This window comes from Mycteria americana, chromosome 9 (assembly GCF_035582795.1).
Source record: "Mycteria americana isolate JAX WOST 10 ecotype Jacksonville Zoo and Gardens chromosome 9, USCA_MyAme_1.0, whole genome shotgun sequence".
In the NCBI taxonomy this organism is placed as follows: Eukaryota; Metazoa; Chordata; class Aves; order Ciconiiformes; family Ciconiidae; genus Mycteria; species Mycteria americana.
Window position 1 is genome coordinate 21733229 of NC_134373.1, and position 16828 is coordinate 21750056.

Sequence of the window (16828 nt, forward strand, 5' to 3'; positions counted from 1 at the left end):
CATAAAAAAATTATTAAAGAAACTAAACACTGAAAGTTGTGCTTTTGAACTTGTACATAAAGTATATATACACTCACAAACACAAATACATACGCTGATGCTATTTTATTTTCTTTTTCTTTCAGTATCTATTTTCCTGCAGGTCTATTATATACTGCTGGGTTTGCAAAAGCTAACAGGAACTATGAGGGAATGAAACTGTTTGCTCTTTTCCCAAATGTTTAAAAATTTTCTCAGTACCCTTAGACCTAACACATGTGCCTCATGGAGGACCATCCACAAAAAAAGGGAAGACTATTTTTCCAGGCTCCATGAGACACAACAGTATTTATGCACACATACTAAAAGCTGCAGAAAAACTTCTTGTCCAACAAGTCACACATTCATACCTGAGGATGCTTGTAATAGTACAACTAGCCCTGTAGGTCTGTCTTCAGTAGAAGGACCACTTTGTCCACAAATAACACAATCATATATGGCCTCAGAAACATGCTGTTCTGATGTAGCTACCTCCATGGCAATATCAGCATCTGGCGATTCTAAAAAAGGATAAGAAAATTGATATTAAACAGAGGGAAAGAAATTCAATTGCATCTGCATTGAGGTAGTGACAAAAAACCTCCAAAATAATCTCTCTAGTTTACCTACAACTTAAACATTGACTGCTACTTGAAACTGACCTTGCTGCTTCAAACTGAAAGACACCTACACAATGAAGTGCAAGTTTTCCCATATTCAAAGTTATTCCCAGTGGAATTAAATGTTTAGTTCAAGTTTTGTATTAAACTTGATCTCTTTAAAACTTCTATAAAACAGAGATCTAACTTCTGTTTCATTAGATACTATATTGAAAACTCTGAACAGACCAAGAGGAAGGGCAATGAATATGCATCTCTACTAAAACCAGATTTGTTCATAACTGACTCGAACAACAATTAGAAGGAAAAAGTTAATCTGGAGACCTTAGAAATAATTTAAAGATGCTTAGACAACACGAATGAAATGTGCAACTGAAAATGAAAGATTTTTTTTTAATATGAAACTTGGACAACCTTTAAAAATTTAGGGTCCATTAAGAAAGTAATCTGCTGCTATGCAGATGTTTAGTTTAACATTTACTGTATACAAGATGTATCAAAGATCTTGTTTTCTAATGGTCCACATTATTATTTCCTAGGTGCACAGACAGAAATGTTCAAGGCTAAGGACCAGCTTCAAAATATTGAAGCAATTGAACTTCATGTAGCTTTGTTCACATGATGGTGGCAGTGGTTTCGGGGCAGGGTGCTAACCAAAACAGAAGTAATTTTATGTTATGTTACAGTCCAAGGTAAGAATTCTTTATTGGCTTGAAAGAAAAGCACCTTAGGACTAGATGATCCTCTCCTGACTGCGCAGGAACACATACAGTCAGCCTCTTGACCTAGAATATAAGGGTGCTTTGTTTCTTTCCTAGAAGATAATTTTTCCAAAGGAAAACACTTCCTCCCTACCTTCAACCATGCCTTTTATCTCCTTGATTAAGTAGGCCAAAGTGCTGGATAGAGAACCCAAAAACCTTGAGTGCAGCAACAGTCCTCATGCAGAACTGCTTTTAGGAGAGCTGCTCTCTTCTGAAAGTCCACTACAAGTTCAGCACAGGGGGCCTGCTGCTATAAGGAGAGGCATGTTGGATGCCAGGCAGCATCTTTCTTTGCCATGAAAAGCTCCATGCAGTGCTCTCCCTCACAGGGTAGAATCAAAATTACACTGTTTTAATAACTATTGATTTCTCAGTCAGTTATTGAGGGTCATATGAAAATGAACTCCCATCTTCACTGACATACAGTTAATATTGTACACACGTCTATCACCATCTAGTGGCAGTCAGATGTACAATGAACGAAAAAGCAGAATGCATCAACTGCAAACATTTTTTATTCTTTAACTCCAAACATCCAGCAAACCTAGGAGCAACTGTAGCACAGAAGGGAGAAAGTAAACACTAAAGCTATTTTTTATATTTAACATCACCTCATAATTGTGTAACACACACTCACATATACCTGTGTATCAGACGCACATGACACGAGAATGATTAGAGCGTTCCAGCCTTCTTATTTATCTTTTTCTAAAATATTGTCAATACAACATAAAATATGCATCCATTCAATATTTTTAAGAAGTGTAGTAAGAGAATATAGGGTTTCAATCTGATTTTGAACAACTCAATGGAAGTCTTCAAAATCAGTCAACATTTAATTTACAAAATACCGTTCATTCATCATAAATTGCTTATTTTAAATCTTAATGAAAAAAATACAGATCTTATTATTTAAAAGGTGTTTCAAACCAATTCAGTATATGCAATCTATATTTCTACTGCCTATGTGCAATAGGCACATAAAAATCCGGCTAATTTAATTTTAGAACTCAATGGTCAAATGCATGTTTCCTTCACAACTACTTAGATCTAGTGCTAGGCTACTTTGGCAAACAATAAAATTTCAAGGCAACTAAACTTCTAGCATGAAGGAAGACTTCCCAATAAAATAATTTTCCCCAGAGCTAGTGAAAGAAAACAAAGTAAACTTACACAAAATCCATGGGTAAGAGAAATTGGCAAGAATTTAAAACCTCAAATAATTAAGCAGACAAAAACCCCCCCAACCAACCAAACCCCCCCAATTCTTTTTGAATGGACTATGATAAACCTTGATTACTGGCTTAAACTAATTGTTAGCTTCTTTGGAAGATAAGACTTGGGCTATGGTTTGTTTGAGAGGGTACATTTTGGCAGCATAATTCCTGGAGTGAAAATATATCAATGGCAGTCTGGAAAAAAGAAAGCAAGCTATGCATATAGCAATGATCTCAATCTTGTCTTGCTTGCCTTCCTGAGTTTCGCCTCTGTGGAGCTCCTGCTCCCCCAGCTACATGATCTACCTACACTGTCAAGGACCAGGACAAACATGTTTCAACTCAAAATACTGTTGAAAATGAGACAGACTCTTTGCTGCAAACTTTGTTCTAAAATATTTCATTAATGCATTGATACCTGTGAATAGAAAGTAATTGGCATGTCTCCATTCTACTTCACTTTCAGTTATATATTTCCTATTTCACATGGGGAAAAATAAAACTAAATTGCATTTTACTGCAATAGTACTTATACGGAAGCTTAAAATGAATTTTGTAGAAAATTTTAGCAGAAATTTGTAGCTCCACAGCTGCTTCTTTTTTCTTTTTTCTCCATTTCATATAAACAAAAGTAGAGAATTGCTTTGTGTTTTCCATGGCAACTTGTGAAGTATTTATTTAAAATGACTGGTGTTATAATGCTATTTTATTAATTTGATTTAGAAAATATAGGTTCTTACCAATTTTTAAAGCACAAGCTAACATTTCCGAGCTCCCAGAATGCAATTATAAAAAGACAGCTTAATAAAAATGATTATTTTATTAAATGTCCTTTTATATTGATGAAAAGTCTTTATAGTTAAACATTGATTGTAATATAATACAAAATTCCTTCTATTCTAGCTAAAAACCCCACCCAAATCACCACCAAGAACTGTCACATGAACAAAGCTACATCAGTTGCAACTAAAAGGTGAAGAATAATCTAAGTCTCCTTATTTTGCTTCCACTGGCACACAAACCCCCAACATTTTTTTGCCAACACTAGGAAGATACTTCCATGAAAATAGTCCCAGAACACCATTGCCTTATTGAGTCCCAAAGGAATCCTTTGCCAGCCATTTGCTAAGATACTGATCTTGAGGCATATTACTCCTCCACCTTTCAAACAGGTTTTGTAGGAGCCTGCAGTTTTGTTTTGCATGAAAACCACAGGCACCCAAAACAAGACATCTCATCACTTTACTGGAGATTCAGAAAGTAGGCAGTGGCAACAGGAGAGCAAGGAAGACCAAGGTGGCTTTAGTTGCTAGGCTGAAGCATGTCATACAAGAAAGCAAGTGTATTTTATGTCAAGCATTCTTTGGAATACAAACCAAAGATGCTTACAGTTTAAAACCCTGACTCTCCAAAGATTTAACCTAACTGATTTCACAGAGACTTGTCCTGATGATGTCAATGTGTGTGAAGGAGGAGTACATGAGAAATACAAGATAAGACACATGGTATTGGTATCAATTCACCAAGTTTCTCTCATGAGGTTTGTCTAATGTTGTAACACACCCCACCCCCTTACAGTGGGTTCTGGGACTCTTCTTTGTTCTTGTGAATTATTTCAGAAAACTGGATAAATATGAACCTCATTAAAAGCAAAGATAAAAACAATGAATGAGGATGAAAACATTTAAAATGTGACAAAAATCCAGGGTAGTGCCAAACACTATAATTCCCATGGGGTTTTTAAAAAGTTAATTATTTAGTTCTTTGTTTGGTTTTGTACCAACAGGAGTAAGAGACCCAAAGTTACAAAATCCTAGCATTTCCCACTTCCTAGCAAATACTGATCAGTCTGCTAAAATCTAGCACACTGTTTTATTGCAGAATGCATTGCTGCCTGAATTTTATTTCATTTGTACTCTCCAATGTTAAAGATTCACTCCCATTCTTTCCCCTACCCAGCAAAACGCCAGAACTGAAAGGGCTCTGTAAACACAGTAAATAGTTTACAATCTCTGTTGACTGTAGTCAACATTTTACTGCTGTATACATTGTGTATCAAAGTGGCCCTTGGCATCAAAGCAACCGTTAGCATGATAATATTCTTTGCCCTGACCCAGCATATATATTCTCAAGAGATCAGTACCTAATTTATTTTTCTATCTGGTTCAGAAGATTGAGTGTTAGGAAATGTAGGTCACCTTGCATTAAAACGCCGCACTTCTTTTTAACTCTAGCTAAGGAACGTTTGCTTGAAGGACAAAATGACGTCCTGCCAAGACTCACATCATCGGAAAGAAACACAAAGATCATACTGCATATTTATCACGAGGCATTAAAAAAAAAAATCACATTGGGCACTTCAGAGACAGCAAAACTACTGAAGGAATGTGAGATATCTTAATATTTGTAATTCACAAATTAACCAATTTACAAATTTTCACTAAGATACTTTTGATTAAGTAGTTCAGCAGCTTGCCTGGAATGGATCATAATAATTCATGTTTATAAAACTTAGATAGACAGATCATTACAAATATCACTGTAATTTGTTAAAGGCTACTATTAACCTGGAGCAGAGCGATTTATTTTTCTTCTTATCAAGTCCTGCCTGAAAGGCAGTGAAGTTTCAAAAATCTCTTGCATGGAGTTCCACATCACGACAGATAAACCATAGCCTCACACTGCAATAAGTGCTCTCAAAACAAAGATGTAAAAGTAGCTATTACTAGGAGACCAGAAGGCCTATGGAGTTGACACTGTATATGACTACATGACAACACATTTTTGACTCACTAGACATTCTCCTCAGATATTTCAAGAGCTCTATCTGCTGCTCCTAGAATGATGTTTCTTGATTTATTTTTCTGCTTTTTACGTTTATCCTGCAGTCAAACAGCTAAAGACAGCACAGTGGATTCTGTTCCATCCTAGTTCATTAACATAACTGTTTCTAAATTTCACTTAATTACTTCCAGGCAAGCTTGAATGGCAATGCAGTTCTGCAGATGTCACAGAATATAAATAGAAAGTAACAGGGGGCACAAATGGAAAGGGCTAAATATTCGGAATTTCTTCTACAGTGATTATATGCAAGAAAATGCCAACCTTTACTTTCAGAATCTCAGATGAATTTGTGAATTCCAGTTCAAATAAGCAATTTTTGCTGGTAAAATGAGACATGTTTAATATTGAAAAATGAACACGTAATTGGGTAACTTCCTTTTAAGCCATGTTTCATTGCAGCATCCCAACAATCAAACAAGAGGAATGCCTCAGGGGATTACAGAATCACAGAATCGTATAGGTTGGAAAAGACCTTTAAGATCATCGAGTCCAACCGTAAACCTAACACTACTAGTGTAACATTAATAGTGGCTCTGTGCACTTTAATAAACACTTTGGAAAATATTAAGTTTATGGTGTTTTAATAAAATAATCTTTAAGCTTTGGCTATTCTTCATTATTCCTATCATCTTCTAAACACATTTATTTTTAGAGTATTTTCAGTCTTTTACACTGTCAAGAGAAAGCTATTATGAAATTTTTAGAAGTGCTATACCCAAAACCAATTACACCAGTTCTCATGTTTTACTACTGAATCACATCCACATTTCATAGATGGAGAAGTTTTAAAAGTTGTTGATGATGATAATAACAATAATTTGCTCAAATGACACCAACTGAATCAGTGACAAAGCCAGGGAGCTGAGGCCTCACCATCCCTGCATTCTGACAGTGTTATTAGTGTTACAACAAACAATCAAAATTAAGAAATTAACCTACTGCTGAATTTCAACCTATAATAAAAGTAACAGGCAACAGAGTTTGAATGTGTGAGAAGAGAATGCATTTTAGCTGACTGATTTTAGTATGAAAGGATTTTTTTGTTTTGAAACGTACTATTTCAGCACAGCTATGATACAATTCAGGGTAAGACTATTAAATACTTATATTAGTTTTAAATTGAATCACTCCAGAAAGACTAGTTTCAGAATTCTTACCACATCTTGTGTTTTAAAATTAGAGTAACAATAGTTTCTGCAACTTTTTCAATAACTTGCTGTACATATAGAGACTGCATTCACAGCTGAAAAAAATTACTTCAGTTAAAAAAAAATTAGAGCAAACTAAAGAAAATATTCCTGGCAAACAATTAATCTAGGTTTTTAAATAAATCCTCCACAGTATAATGGAATACGTACTTCCTTTCTGCGAGCTATTTTAATGCCAGTCAGAACATAAAAGCTAGTTAATACTAGACTATAGTACAAATTCAGTGAATTTTCATCACAAACCCAGAAAACAGTATGGCAACCTAGAAGACACTGAAAAAAGTTAGTGAAAAAGCAAAGCAATTATTCAGCTAACACAATGCCTGGAATTCTATTAAGCTGTTGCCAAGAGATGTCTTCATGCGAAACAACTTTATGAAAATGCAGTCCATTAAGTTGATTCTATCTACTGCTGTGCATGACCTGGTATAATTGACAAGAAACACTGCATTTTATGTTGAGATATCTGAAGTTATTCATTGTTTAAATACTAAGAAACAAACAATTTGTGTTGCATGCCCAAGAACTTTTTAATGCACAATCATAAGCACAAAGGCCCAGGTCTGCCTATTACAGAAATCAAGGCTTCTTTTTAATATTTGACATATGTAGTTAAGTAAAAGCTAAGTGTTCCCAGTCCTCCACACAAATAAATGTGTAATTTATTGATTTAACTAGTATGCTTCATCCACAAATCAAAGCAGTTACCTTAAACATAGCTTATAAAACTCAAGCATGGCAGTATTTATGCATACATATGTATATATGCAAATACAGCTATGACCGGGAAACATATTTCATATATAAAAATATCAACTTTAAAGTTGCAGTATCAAGAAATCAAAATATAGGTGACTGCAGAATCAAAGTTTCCCAGTTGCTTTCAATTAGCCACAACTGTAAAAAGACGTAAATTTTAATAAGTAGAAATGTATTTCTTCTTCCCTTCTTCCTTACTTCAACAAATAGATTAAAAAGAAATAGCCAGCCATTTAATAAGCATGACTTAAACTCATTCTTATCTGTGAACTTTGTGTTGTACTGCACTCTCCAAACCTAACACCGTATATATAGTCATTAATTTGCTAAAGAAATTCCAGTGATTGCTGTATCCCAGACCTTCATAAGTACGAAGGAATAAATCTTCTCATCAACCTATGAGCTGAAAGCGAATTTAATAATTTCCAAAAAGAAAAAAAAAAAAAAAGGTGACTTTTTCAGCAAAAACAGTTGTCAAAATATTTCTAACCAGTGCTTACATCAAAACAACATAGCGGATGATATTTGATTGAAAGAGGGGGGAAAAAAGAAAAAAGATTCCTGCTTTTTCTTATCTTTCAAAAGTGCTAATTTTCAGTGAAGTAATCCAGATGATGAAAATATTTTCCATTCCTCAGTTAAACACGAGCAAACTAATCAAGATTATGTGCTTCTACACAGCAGAACCTGAAAGAACTTGTCCTCAAGAAAAACAAGAGCTGATTCTGCTGTAAAGCCTGTACTTGAAACAGAATACAGTGTCATCAGTTATAACAACCGAGATGATCTAAAAATTATGCTTTCCTTAATTCTATACATAAATTTAAAATGCAAAACTTTTACCTTATCAAAATGTGAGGCTCTATGAAGAAATAATCTTAAATTTTATTATTACAGATTAAAGAAAATGCAATCTTTAAAAGACAAACTAATTTTGGGACATTTTATATTAAAAGGTAAATACTTTAAAACATCTCACACACATTTAATCATTTATCCACTGTATATTAAGAAAAAATAGAAATAAAATTATGTCCTACAGATAATGTGTTCTCCTTTAAATATTTTCAAGATAATTTAATCTATTCTTTAGCAATTATGTATTCAGTATTATCTGTCCTAGAAAATACAACTTAAAGCCTCTTAAGTATTTAGTAAACAAGTGGATACAGTAGTGGAATCCGAGCAGAGGGGGTTTTGTTTGGGGTTTGTTTGTTTTTTTTTAAACTCTTTGAGTAAAAACCTTAATACTAACATGGAAATAATTAAAAAAAAAAAAAAAAGGCAAGCAGTCAACGACACAAAAACTTACCAACATCCATGGCAGTTTCCATGAAGCTTTTCTGCCTTGAGGCAAATTCAGCCAACAATTTCTGTTGCCTTTCTCTGGCCTTCTGTCGTCTGAGCGGAAGAAGAGGGGGGAAGAGGAAAAAAAAAAAAGAAGAGAGTATATATAATGATATAATGGAGGAAAAAAAATTAGTTTATAGTGTCAGGCTGATTACAGTTGCCAACTTCAACAATAGTATTCAAAATTCAAGTTTTCTCTAAATAAAGGATTCATTTTCAAGCCTAAAAAAGGGAATCTCTTGCTTTAAAAGTAGAGGGTTTTTAAGAAATAAGGGTTATTATCTTTTTTAGTCTGAAAGAAAGGAATAAAATCCTGTCCTAAAAAACCCTTCAGAAAATCAAAGGATCCTATAACAAATTAGGACATGGCATCATAAGAAAAAGAACCTAAGACCTTATTCTTGAAAGTTATTTTTCTGTTACATAAGGGAAGAATAACAGGGTGAAATGTCAACCGCTGTACAAAAACAAGTACTCTTGTCAGCAACCAACATTTACAAGTTAATAATAATAATGATAAACAACCTACCTCACTCACTTTTGATATCAAGCCTGATGCCAAGGGAAACAATTATGAATAATTTATTTTCCAGCTAAGGTTCCTCATACTGGTTCCTTCTGCCCCCCTCCACCCTAGATAGTGGTCACCAACAGCTTTTATACCTGGACTTAAAGAAGTTTGAGATTGCTTCCAGATTGAAGGCCCCTATCTCCCTGGAGCCAAGCTGACTTCACTAACTTTTTCCTCATTGTTTAACACAGCTCTGGATTTACAAATGGAAGACCTTAGAGACTCATTCTTGTCTATCCTTCTGTTTAAACTGTATTAGTGATCTGTACAAGGCTATATGACCAGCTATTCTATAACTCCTTATATATACATACTGCAGCGGGTAGAGGAATATTGATGGATGTAAAAAGATAAATAAAACAGACATTGATTTTCTTCTTCCTGAGGTACCAAGAAAGGATCTTTACTTTGACAAGAGTTTACAAATTGAGGAAATGGGAGGGTTCAAGTGGGAAACCCAAACAAAACTCACACCACAGCTGCTCCTCACATGGCACATGCAAAAACCTACGTGCCCCACGGCTGAGGGCTTTTCGCAGCACCTCCCCAGTGCAGCTAGAGAAGCTCTATCAGAGCTACAAACTCTGTGCATCAGCATTTACAGTTAATCCCCCCCTCCCCGCCCACTCTGAGATGATTCAGATAACGAACAAGGGATTTAAAAACATCACTTGGCATCTGATATGCTGATGGGATGCTCTTTAGTCTCCAGCACTATCTGATTATCACTGCCCTGGCACAGGAACAGGCATGCACAGGCCCAAAGCAGCTAATATACTGTAACCTGTTACCCTGAGGTGGCCTGTTTATAAGCCAAAGCTTCTAACTTGTTTTCTTAAAGGCACCTTAAAAACCCAGCTATCTCTGCCCATTTATCTGTCACATTGTACAGCCACCATTTCTCAAAATAACTTCTATTTACAACAATCCTAAGATTCATTATTCTGAGGAGCATACCAGGGCATTCATTAAACCTGTTTTTATTTATTTCTCCCTGGAAATTTCTCAATATACGCCTTGACTAAAAGCAGAGTGACTGTAAATAGAGGCCTTTAATAAGAAGACATAAACAAACTCTGACAGATTCAGTGCAGCTCAGTAATTTTCCATGATGGCCCATGGGAGTATGACACCGCAATTGAAAAAATACTGCAAGTAGCTCAAGCTCTCTTCTAGCTCTGTATTTCAGTTTCTATGGCGACAACCCATTGCCTGAGTGATGCCAAGTTTGTCCTTATATGTTGAAGTAGCCAAAAAGGGTGATCACTGAACGCTCACAGTCTGCTTGATCTTCACCAATACAAAACTGGACTTGGGGGAAAAAGAAAACCAAACCAAACCAATCAAAAAATAAAGTAAAAATTGCAGCCTGACTATATAAGATCAGGTTCGTGACCTCCTGAGGAACCTGAACGTATATAAGTCTATGGGACCTGATGAGATGCATCCCAGAGTCCTGAAGGAATTGGCTGATGTAGCTGCCAAGCCACTCTCCATGATATTTGAAAAGTCATGGCAGTCAGGTGAAGTCCCTGGTGACTGAAAGAAGGGAAACATTGTGCCCATCTTTAAAAAGGGTAGAAAAGATGACCCTGGGAACTACCGACCTGTCAGCCTCACCGCTGTGCCTGGGAAGATCATGGAACAGATCCTCCTAGAAGCTATGCTAAAGCACATGGAGGACAGGGAGGTGATTCAAGACAGCCAGCATGGCTTCACCAAGGGCTAGTCCTGCCTGACCAACCTAGTGGCTTTCTACAAGGGAGTTACCACATCAGTGGACAAGGGAAAAGCAACAGATGTCATCTATCTGGACTTCTGTAAAGCCTTTGACATGGTTCCCCGCAGCATCCTTTTCTCTAAATTGGAGAGATACGGATTTGATGGATGGACTGTTCAGTGGATAAGGAATTGGTTGGATGGTTGCATCCAGAGGGTAGCAGTCAATGGCTCAATGTCCAGATGGAGACCAGTGACAAGTGGTGTCCCTCAGGGGTCTGTACTGGGACCAGTACTGTTCAATATTTTCATCAATGACATTGACAGCGAGATCAAGTGCACCCTCAGCAAGTTTGCAGATGACACCAAGCTGAGTGGTGCAGTTGACATGCCAGAAGGATGGGATGTCATCCAGAGGGACTTAGACAAGCTGGAGAAGTGGACCTGTGTGAACCTCATGAGGTTCATCAAGGCCAAGTGCAGGGTCCTACACCTGGGTTGGGGCAATCCTCAGTTCCAATACAGGCTGGGGGATGATGTGATCGAGAGCAGCCCTGCAGAAAAGGACTTGGGGGTACTGATGGATGAAAAGCTGGACATGAGCTGACAATGTGCGCTTGCAGCCCAGAAGGCCAACTGTATCCTGGGCTGCATCAAAAGAAGCGTGGCCAGCAGGTTGAGGGAGGTGATTCTGCCCCTCTACTCTGCTCTGGTGAGACCCCACCTGGAGTACTGTGTCCAGCTCTGGAGCCCTCAGCACAAGGACATGGAGCTGTTGGAGCGGGTCCAGAGGAGGGCCACAAAAATGATCCGAGGGCTGGAGCACTTCTCCTACGAGGACAGGCTGAGAGACTTGGGGTTGTTCAGCCTGGAGAAGAGAAGGATGCGGGGAGACCTTATAGCAGCCTTCCAGTACTTAAAGGGGGCCTATAGGAAAGACGGGGACAGACTTTTTAGCAAGGCCTGTTGTGACAGGACAAGGAGCAATGGTTTTAAACTAAGGGAGGGCAGATTTAGACTGGATTTAAGAAAGAAATTTTTTACAATGAGGGTGGTGAGGCATTGCAACAGGTTGCCCAGAGAGGTGGTAGATGCCCCATCCCTGGAAACATTCAAGGTCAGGTTGGATGGGGCTCTGAGCAACCTGATCTAGTTGAAGATGTCCCTGCTCTTGCAGGGGGGTTGGACTAGATGACCTGTAAAGGTCCCTTCCAATCCAAAGCATTCTATGATAAGCACTGTCAGTCTATGAGATCAGTCATTTCAGTTATCACACTGTCCATTAAAAAACTTCATGGGTCCCCAATGCCATTATAGATTTGAGGAGAAGAAAATAGTCACTCAGAACAAGAAAGAACTGGAAACATTTCTTTTCATCATTACATTAGCCCCAGAACTTAACTGAAAACTTAGTGTCCACAATAGATCCTTGAAAATATCACATCCTTTATAGGGGGAAAGGAATGAGCTTACCCTTTTCTAGATGAAAAGTTACTTGATTTATTGATTCCCATGCTTATCCTGTACATAAATCTAGCACTACTGAGTACCACAGTAACGAGCAGGTGTTCAAGATGTAGCTATGTTTTATCTAAGGCAGCCATTCCATCTGGCATTTTCTGAAAGACAGTTCTACATGCTAACCCTTGACTGTTTCTCTCATTTACTGAACTATAACAAGGGATGTTGAAAATTAAACCATTAACTGACCACTTGTAAGAAAAAAATAATTTTACTTTGTAAAGTATGTAACTTATTAAAAAATTAAACTACTTTTAATTTTTTTATGTTTAATTTTCGAGTACAGTGTAGGTCTTGGACATATCAGAGAGAATTTTGTGAAAAATTTATTTTCAAACAAATAAAAATAGCAAGATAAATAAAGGTAATCCAGAAACCAACTGAGTCAGATAGCTGCATGTTTCTACCCAAATTTCTAGAACCATCATCATATAGCTGATTACATAAACCATTAATACATCAAAATACTGCACAGACAAGCACTCAAGAGTATTCTTGTCCATTCCAGCCTGTGCCCTGTCTCTACTTCAGTGAACGTGGCAAGTTCTCCGACCTAACCACCCCACTCTCTATGCCCCAACCTTCTAACCCTCTCCACTGTCCCCTCACTTCAAAAGCCATGTTTCAGTCTTTTACACTAACCAGTCACCAATCTCTTCCCATTGCCCCACTCCAGCCAACTCGTCTTTCTGGCTGGCTCTATTACATCCCCCAAATGCCAATCTCTGTCTTACTCGTGACCTCCAGGCATTTTCATTCAAATTCCACATTCTCCTTCTCCTATCAGCTCTCAAGACCACATTCTTCCCCACCGAGATTTTCACTAAAAACTGGTCTTTATTTGCTACTCTTCTCTAAGTATTTCTGTCCTGACAACCCAGTTCTTCTCTAATGTCCCCAACTTGCCAGCTTGAGTCTTCCCACATCAACTGCTCACTTAACCTGGCATCTTTCCTTTGCTCACTACTACATCGACCAGAAGGTTTCCCCTTCCAGTCCCAGTCTTCAAGTCTTGGCCCCCGCCAGTCCTAGTTTTCTCTACTTCTCAGCTCTAGTTGCTGTCCTCTAGGCATTTGAACTGGATAATTCCTCTTCCATAGGACTCACATGCCAACACAAGCAGTTGCTGAAAGCAGAAGAGAAGCAAGCTCTCTGCATTCAGTTTCAGTAGTGCTGGTATTCTGGGTGCTCTCAGGACTCATTATGCCCCAACCTCAGTCTCAAAACTGTCTGAGCTTTTTCCAAAAAAAATTTCAGCCCAAGACAGACATCTGGCATGCAGGTTTTCAGGCCACATTATAAGAAAGTATGAAAATTTTAAAAAATTAAAAACTATTAAAAAATGAAAACATAATTTTAAAATTGAATGTGTCGGACAAGCAAAAAAGGCAGCATTACCAAACCCACATATAGTAAACAAACAAACAAAAATAATCATGGTGTGATGTGTGCATGTGAAAGAACATACAATACAAATAAAAAAAAATTTCTACATCATCTTGAGGTTGCACTGTTAAGCCTCAAAAGTTAACACAGTCTTAATTCTGCACCTTTGTATATATGAGTGGCATACATGGCAACATAAGGGTGAGCATGTATATTACATAAAATCATTGTGAAAGTTTTCTAATTTAAAGATCTAAATTAGCAAGGTGCAGGTTATTCCTCAGTACCCACGTAAATCATGTATATACAAAATGGATAAAGAAGAGAACTATAGAATTAGGACTTATTCTTTTAAGAACTAATTCATGCAAAGTCCTAGAGACAGATCAATCAATAGATGCACACCACACACTGCCCTTCTACCACCCCTTTACTTTGTTCTTAATGTTACCTTTCTTCTTTATCCAAAGTTTTCTTCTCTGCAGAACTAATCTTTTTTGGTGGTACAGGAGGTGTCACCTTTCTGCATATCTCTTCAATTATACGTTTATTCAATCTGCTCTGTACAGCAGCTTTCAATAAAATTCTTTCTACTGCTGTCATTCCATCACCGTGAGAGTATCTTGGAATTTCTGGGTGGATTAAAACATCCACATCATCCAACCACGGAGGATAGTAAGAGTTTTGTTTTCCTGAGAGTTTGTGATGCAATTTAATCAGCAAGGACAGTATGCTTTCCTTGACTTCTAGAATGGCTGTGGTTAGCTGTGGAGTTGCACCAGGTGCTGACCATTTCATTGATGTTTTGGGTCGAACCACCTGATTTGCCTCACTGGTGTTCCGATTGATGATCTCCTGAAATTTCTTTCTACGTTCTGCGACCAAACTGAACACTTGAGCTGTCCCCGAGTTCTTGGGAAAAAAATTACAATGTTTAATTTTCAAAAATACAAGTATAAACAACATGCATTTATAAAACTACAGAAGATATTTTAAACTAGGAGGAAAAGCACAAAACATTTTAAATTTTCTCTCCCCTTCCAAAACCTATTGAAATTTGGTATAGCAAAATACTAACCCTGCATGTCATATTTTTATACAAATCTGTTATACACAGCTGCATAAAAAGCCAAATACAAAATGAAAATAACATCCACACCAAAACAACTAACAGCTGGCTTTACTCTAGTCAGACTTAGAATTCTGTTCTTCAAGTAATATTTCCTTACTTTTTCTGGAATATTCATAATTTCAGTATCTTTATGTCATTTAAATGTCTTTACTAAAGCCTACTGAGCACTGCTGCAAAATGTAACTCATAATCCCACACAGGTGAACACAGGTGAGCCCACACATCCCCACAGGCATTGTCCATTTTGTGTGGATTTATTAGCTGAGATCCAGAAACCACACAGCCATATTGGCAAGCAAAGCTTGTTATTCAGGGCACATGAGCATATGAATGCAGTTACATTAATGACAGAGACCATTCAGATCTCTCTATCCTATGCTACCCTTGCTTTCAGTGCCAAATTAAGGATACATGGAAGCAACTCGCATATACTGAATCAATAGCAGAGAGATGTTTCCTGAATATTTTGAACATGAAATTCAGAAAGCTTTAACATCTTACCCTCTCCTTCTCAGAAGGCTGGGCACCCAAGAGATACCAAATACTTCAGAGATCGAATATAAAAATGGGATTCTGACAATCATCTCACCTACCTTCTTTATGTTTTAGTCTATTTCATCTACCTGCCTACTTTAAATGTTGATTTATTTTTCTACCATTAACATGCAAAAGAAATGTCCATTGTATTTAACTACATCCGGCATAGAGTAATCTGAAGTGCTGTATACAAAAGATACAAAAGCAATCCTGACATAGAGATTATACTATCTACCACCTATAAATCTTTCAGGATCCCATCATTTATATATTCATTTTGTTTTCACAAAAAAACCAAATAAACTTGCCACTAATAATTTCAAATGCATTTTCAAGGTAATGTTAAACTTACCTAGATTCAAGAAAGCTAAGACTACTCTACATTATTGAATGTTAGTAATATCTTGGCAAGACAAAACAGGCCTAAACACAAAGCTCAAGCAGTAAGCTATCAATGACATTTTATATTTGATAGAAAGCTTTTATTTCAAAATATGTATTAAAAATGTAAGGGCATTTCTTTGCTTAAAAGTCTACTACCTAAGATTACAATCAAGAATATGAAAAAAGCATGAGTCCTTGAAAAATTAATTAAAAGGAAACTCAGGAAAATTAGAAGATTTCACTGAATGTTAAGGTGAGCACAATTAAAGCCATGTTGGTAGTTAATCGCTTAGGAGAACAAACCGCACACAGATCTACCTCTCTCTGGAGGCTCTTCCGCCTTGAACTCTGGTAGATTGAGGACAAAAAAAGTCATTAAATACATCATTTGGAAGGAGGTATCATTTGAAATAAATTCTATTTCTGTTATCAGTACACTTAGGAAAGACTACTGGAGGAAAAAAAAATCCTAAGAAATTAATAAAAACAGTAAAAAAAAAAATCCTAAAAAAAAAAGCCAAAACAGGCAATAACTTAAACTAATCTAGGAAAAGGACCGGTATTCGTATATACTTACTTGTGATGAAGCTAAACCATCAGAACTCGTACTTGCAGGTGGTTCCCTCTTCACCTCTGGAGCAGTTTCTGGTACTCTTACTCGGACATAGTTAATGAAGTGACGCATGTTAGAAACCAAGTTACTACCTGGAAACCAACTATCATGGCAACGCTCTTGTCCACCTGCAGATTCCTAAAATAATAAAAAAAAATTAGTATACTTTATCTCATGTGTTACAA

The 16828-nt window shown here is 36.9% G+C and overlaps 1 protein-coding gene across 1 annotated transcript in view; it reads right to left on the bottom strand.

Annotated features, from left to right (window-relative positions):
• The window catches only part of UBR3 (ubiquitin protein ligase E3 component n-recognin 3), a 122864-nt gene that overhangs the window by 51187 nt on the left and 54849 nt on the right, over positions 1–16828 (bottom strand). The window contains exons 22-26 of the mRNA XM_075512610.1: positions 16608–16781; positions 16349–16378; positions 14429–14889; positions 8743–8831; positions 390–539 (exon numbers count right to left, since the gene is read on the bottom strand). Of these exons, the coding sequence (XP_075368725.1) occupies positions 390–539; positions 8743–8831; positions 14429–14889; positions 16349–16378; positions 16608–16781 (904 nt within the window). The remainder of the gene's footprint in view (positions 1–389; positions 540–8742; positions 8832–14428; positions 14890–16348; positions 16379–16607; positions 16782–16828) is intronic.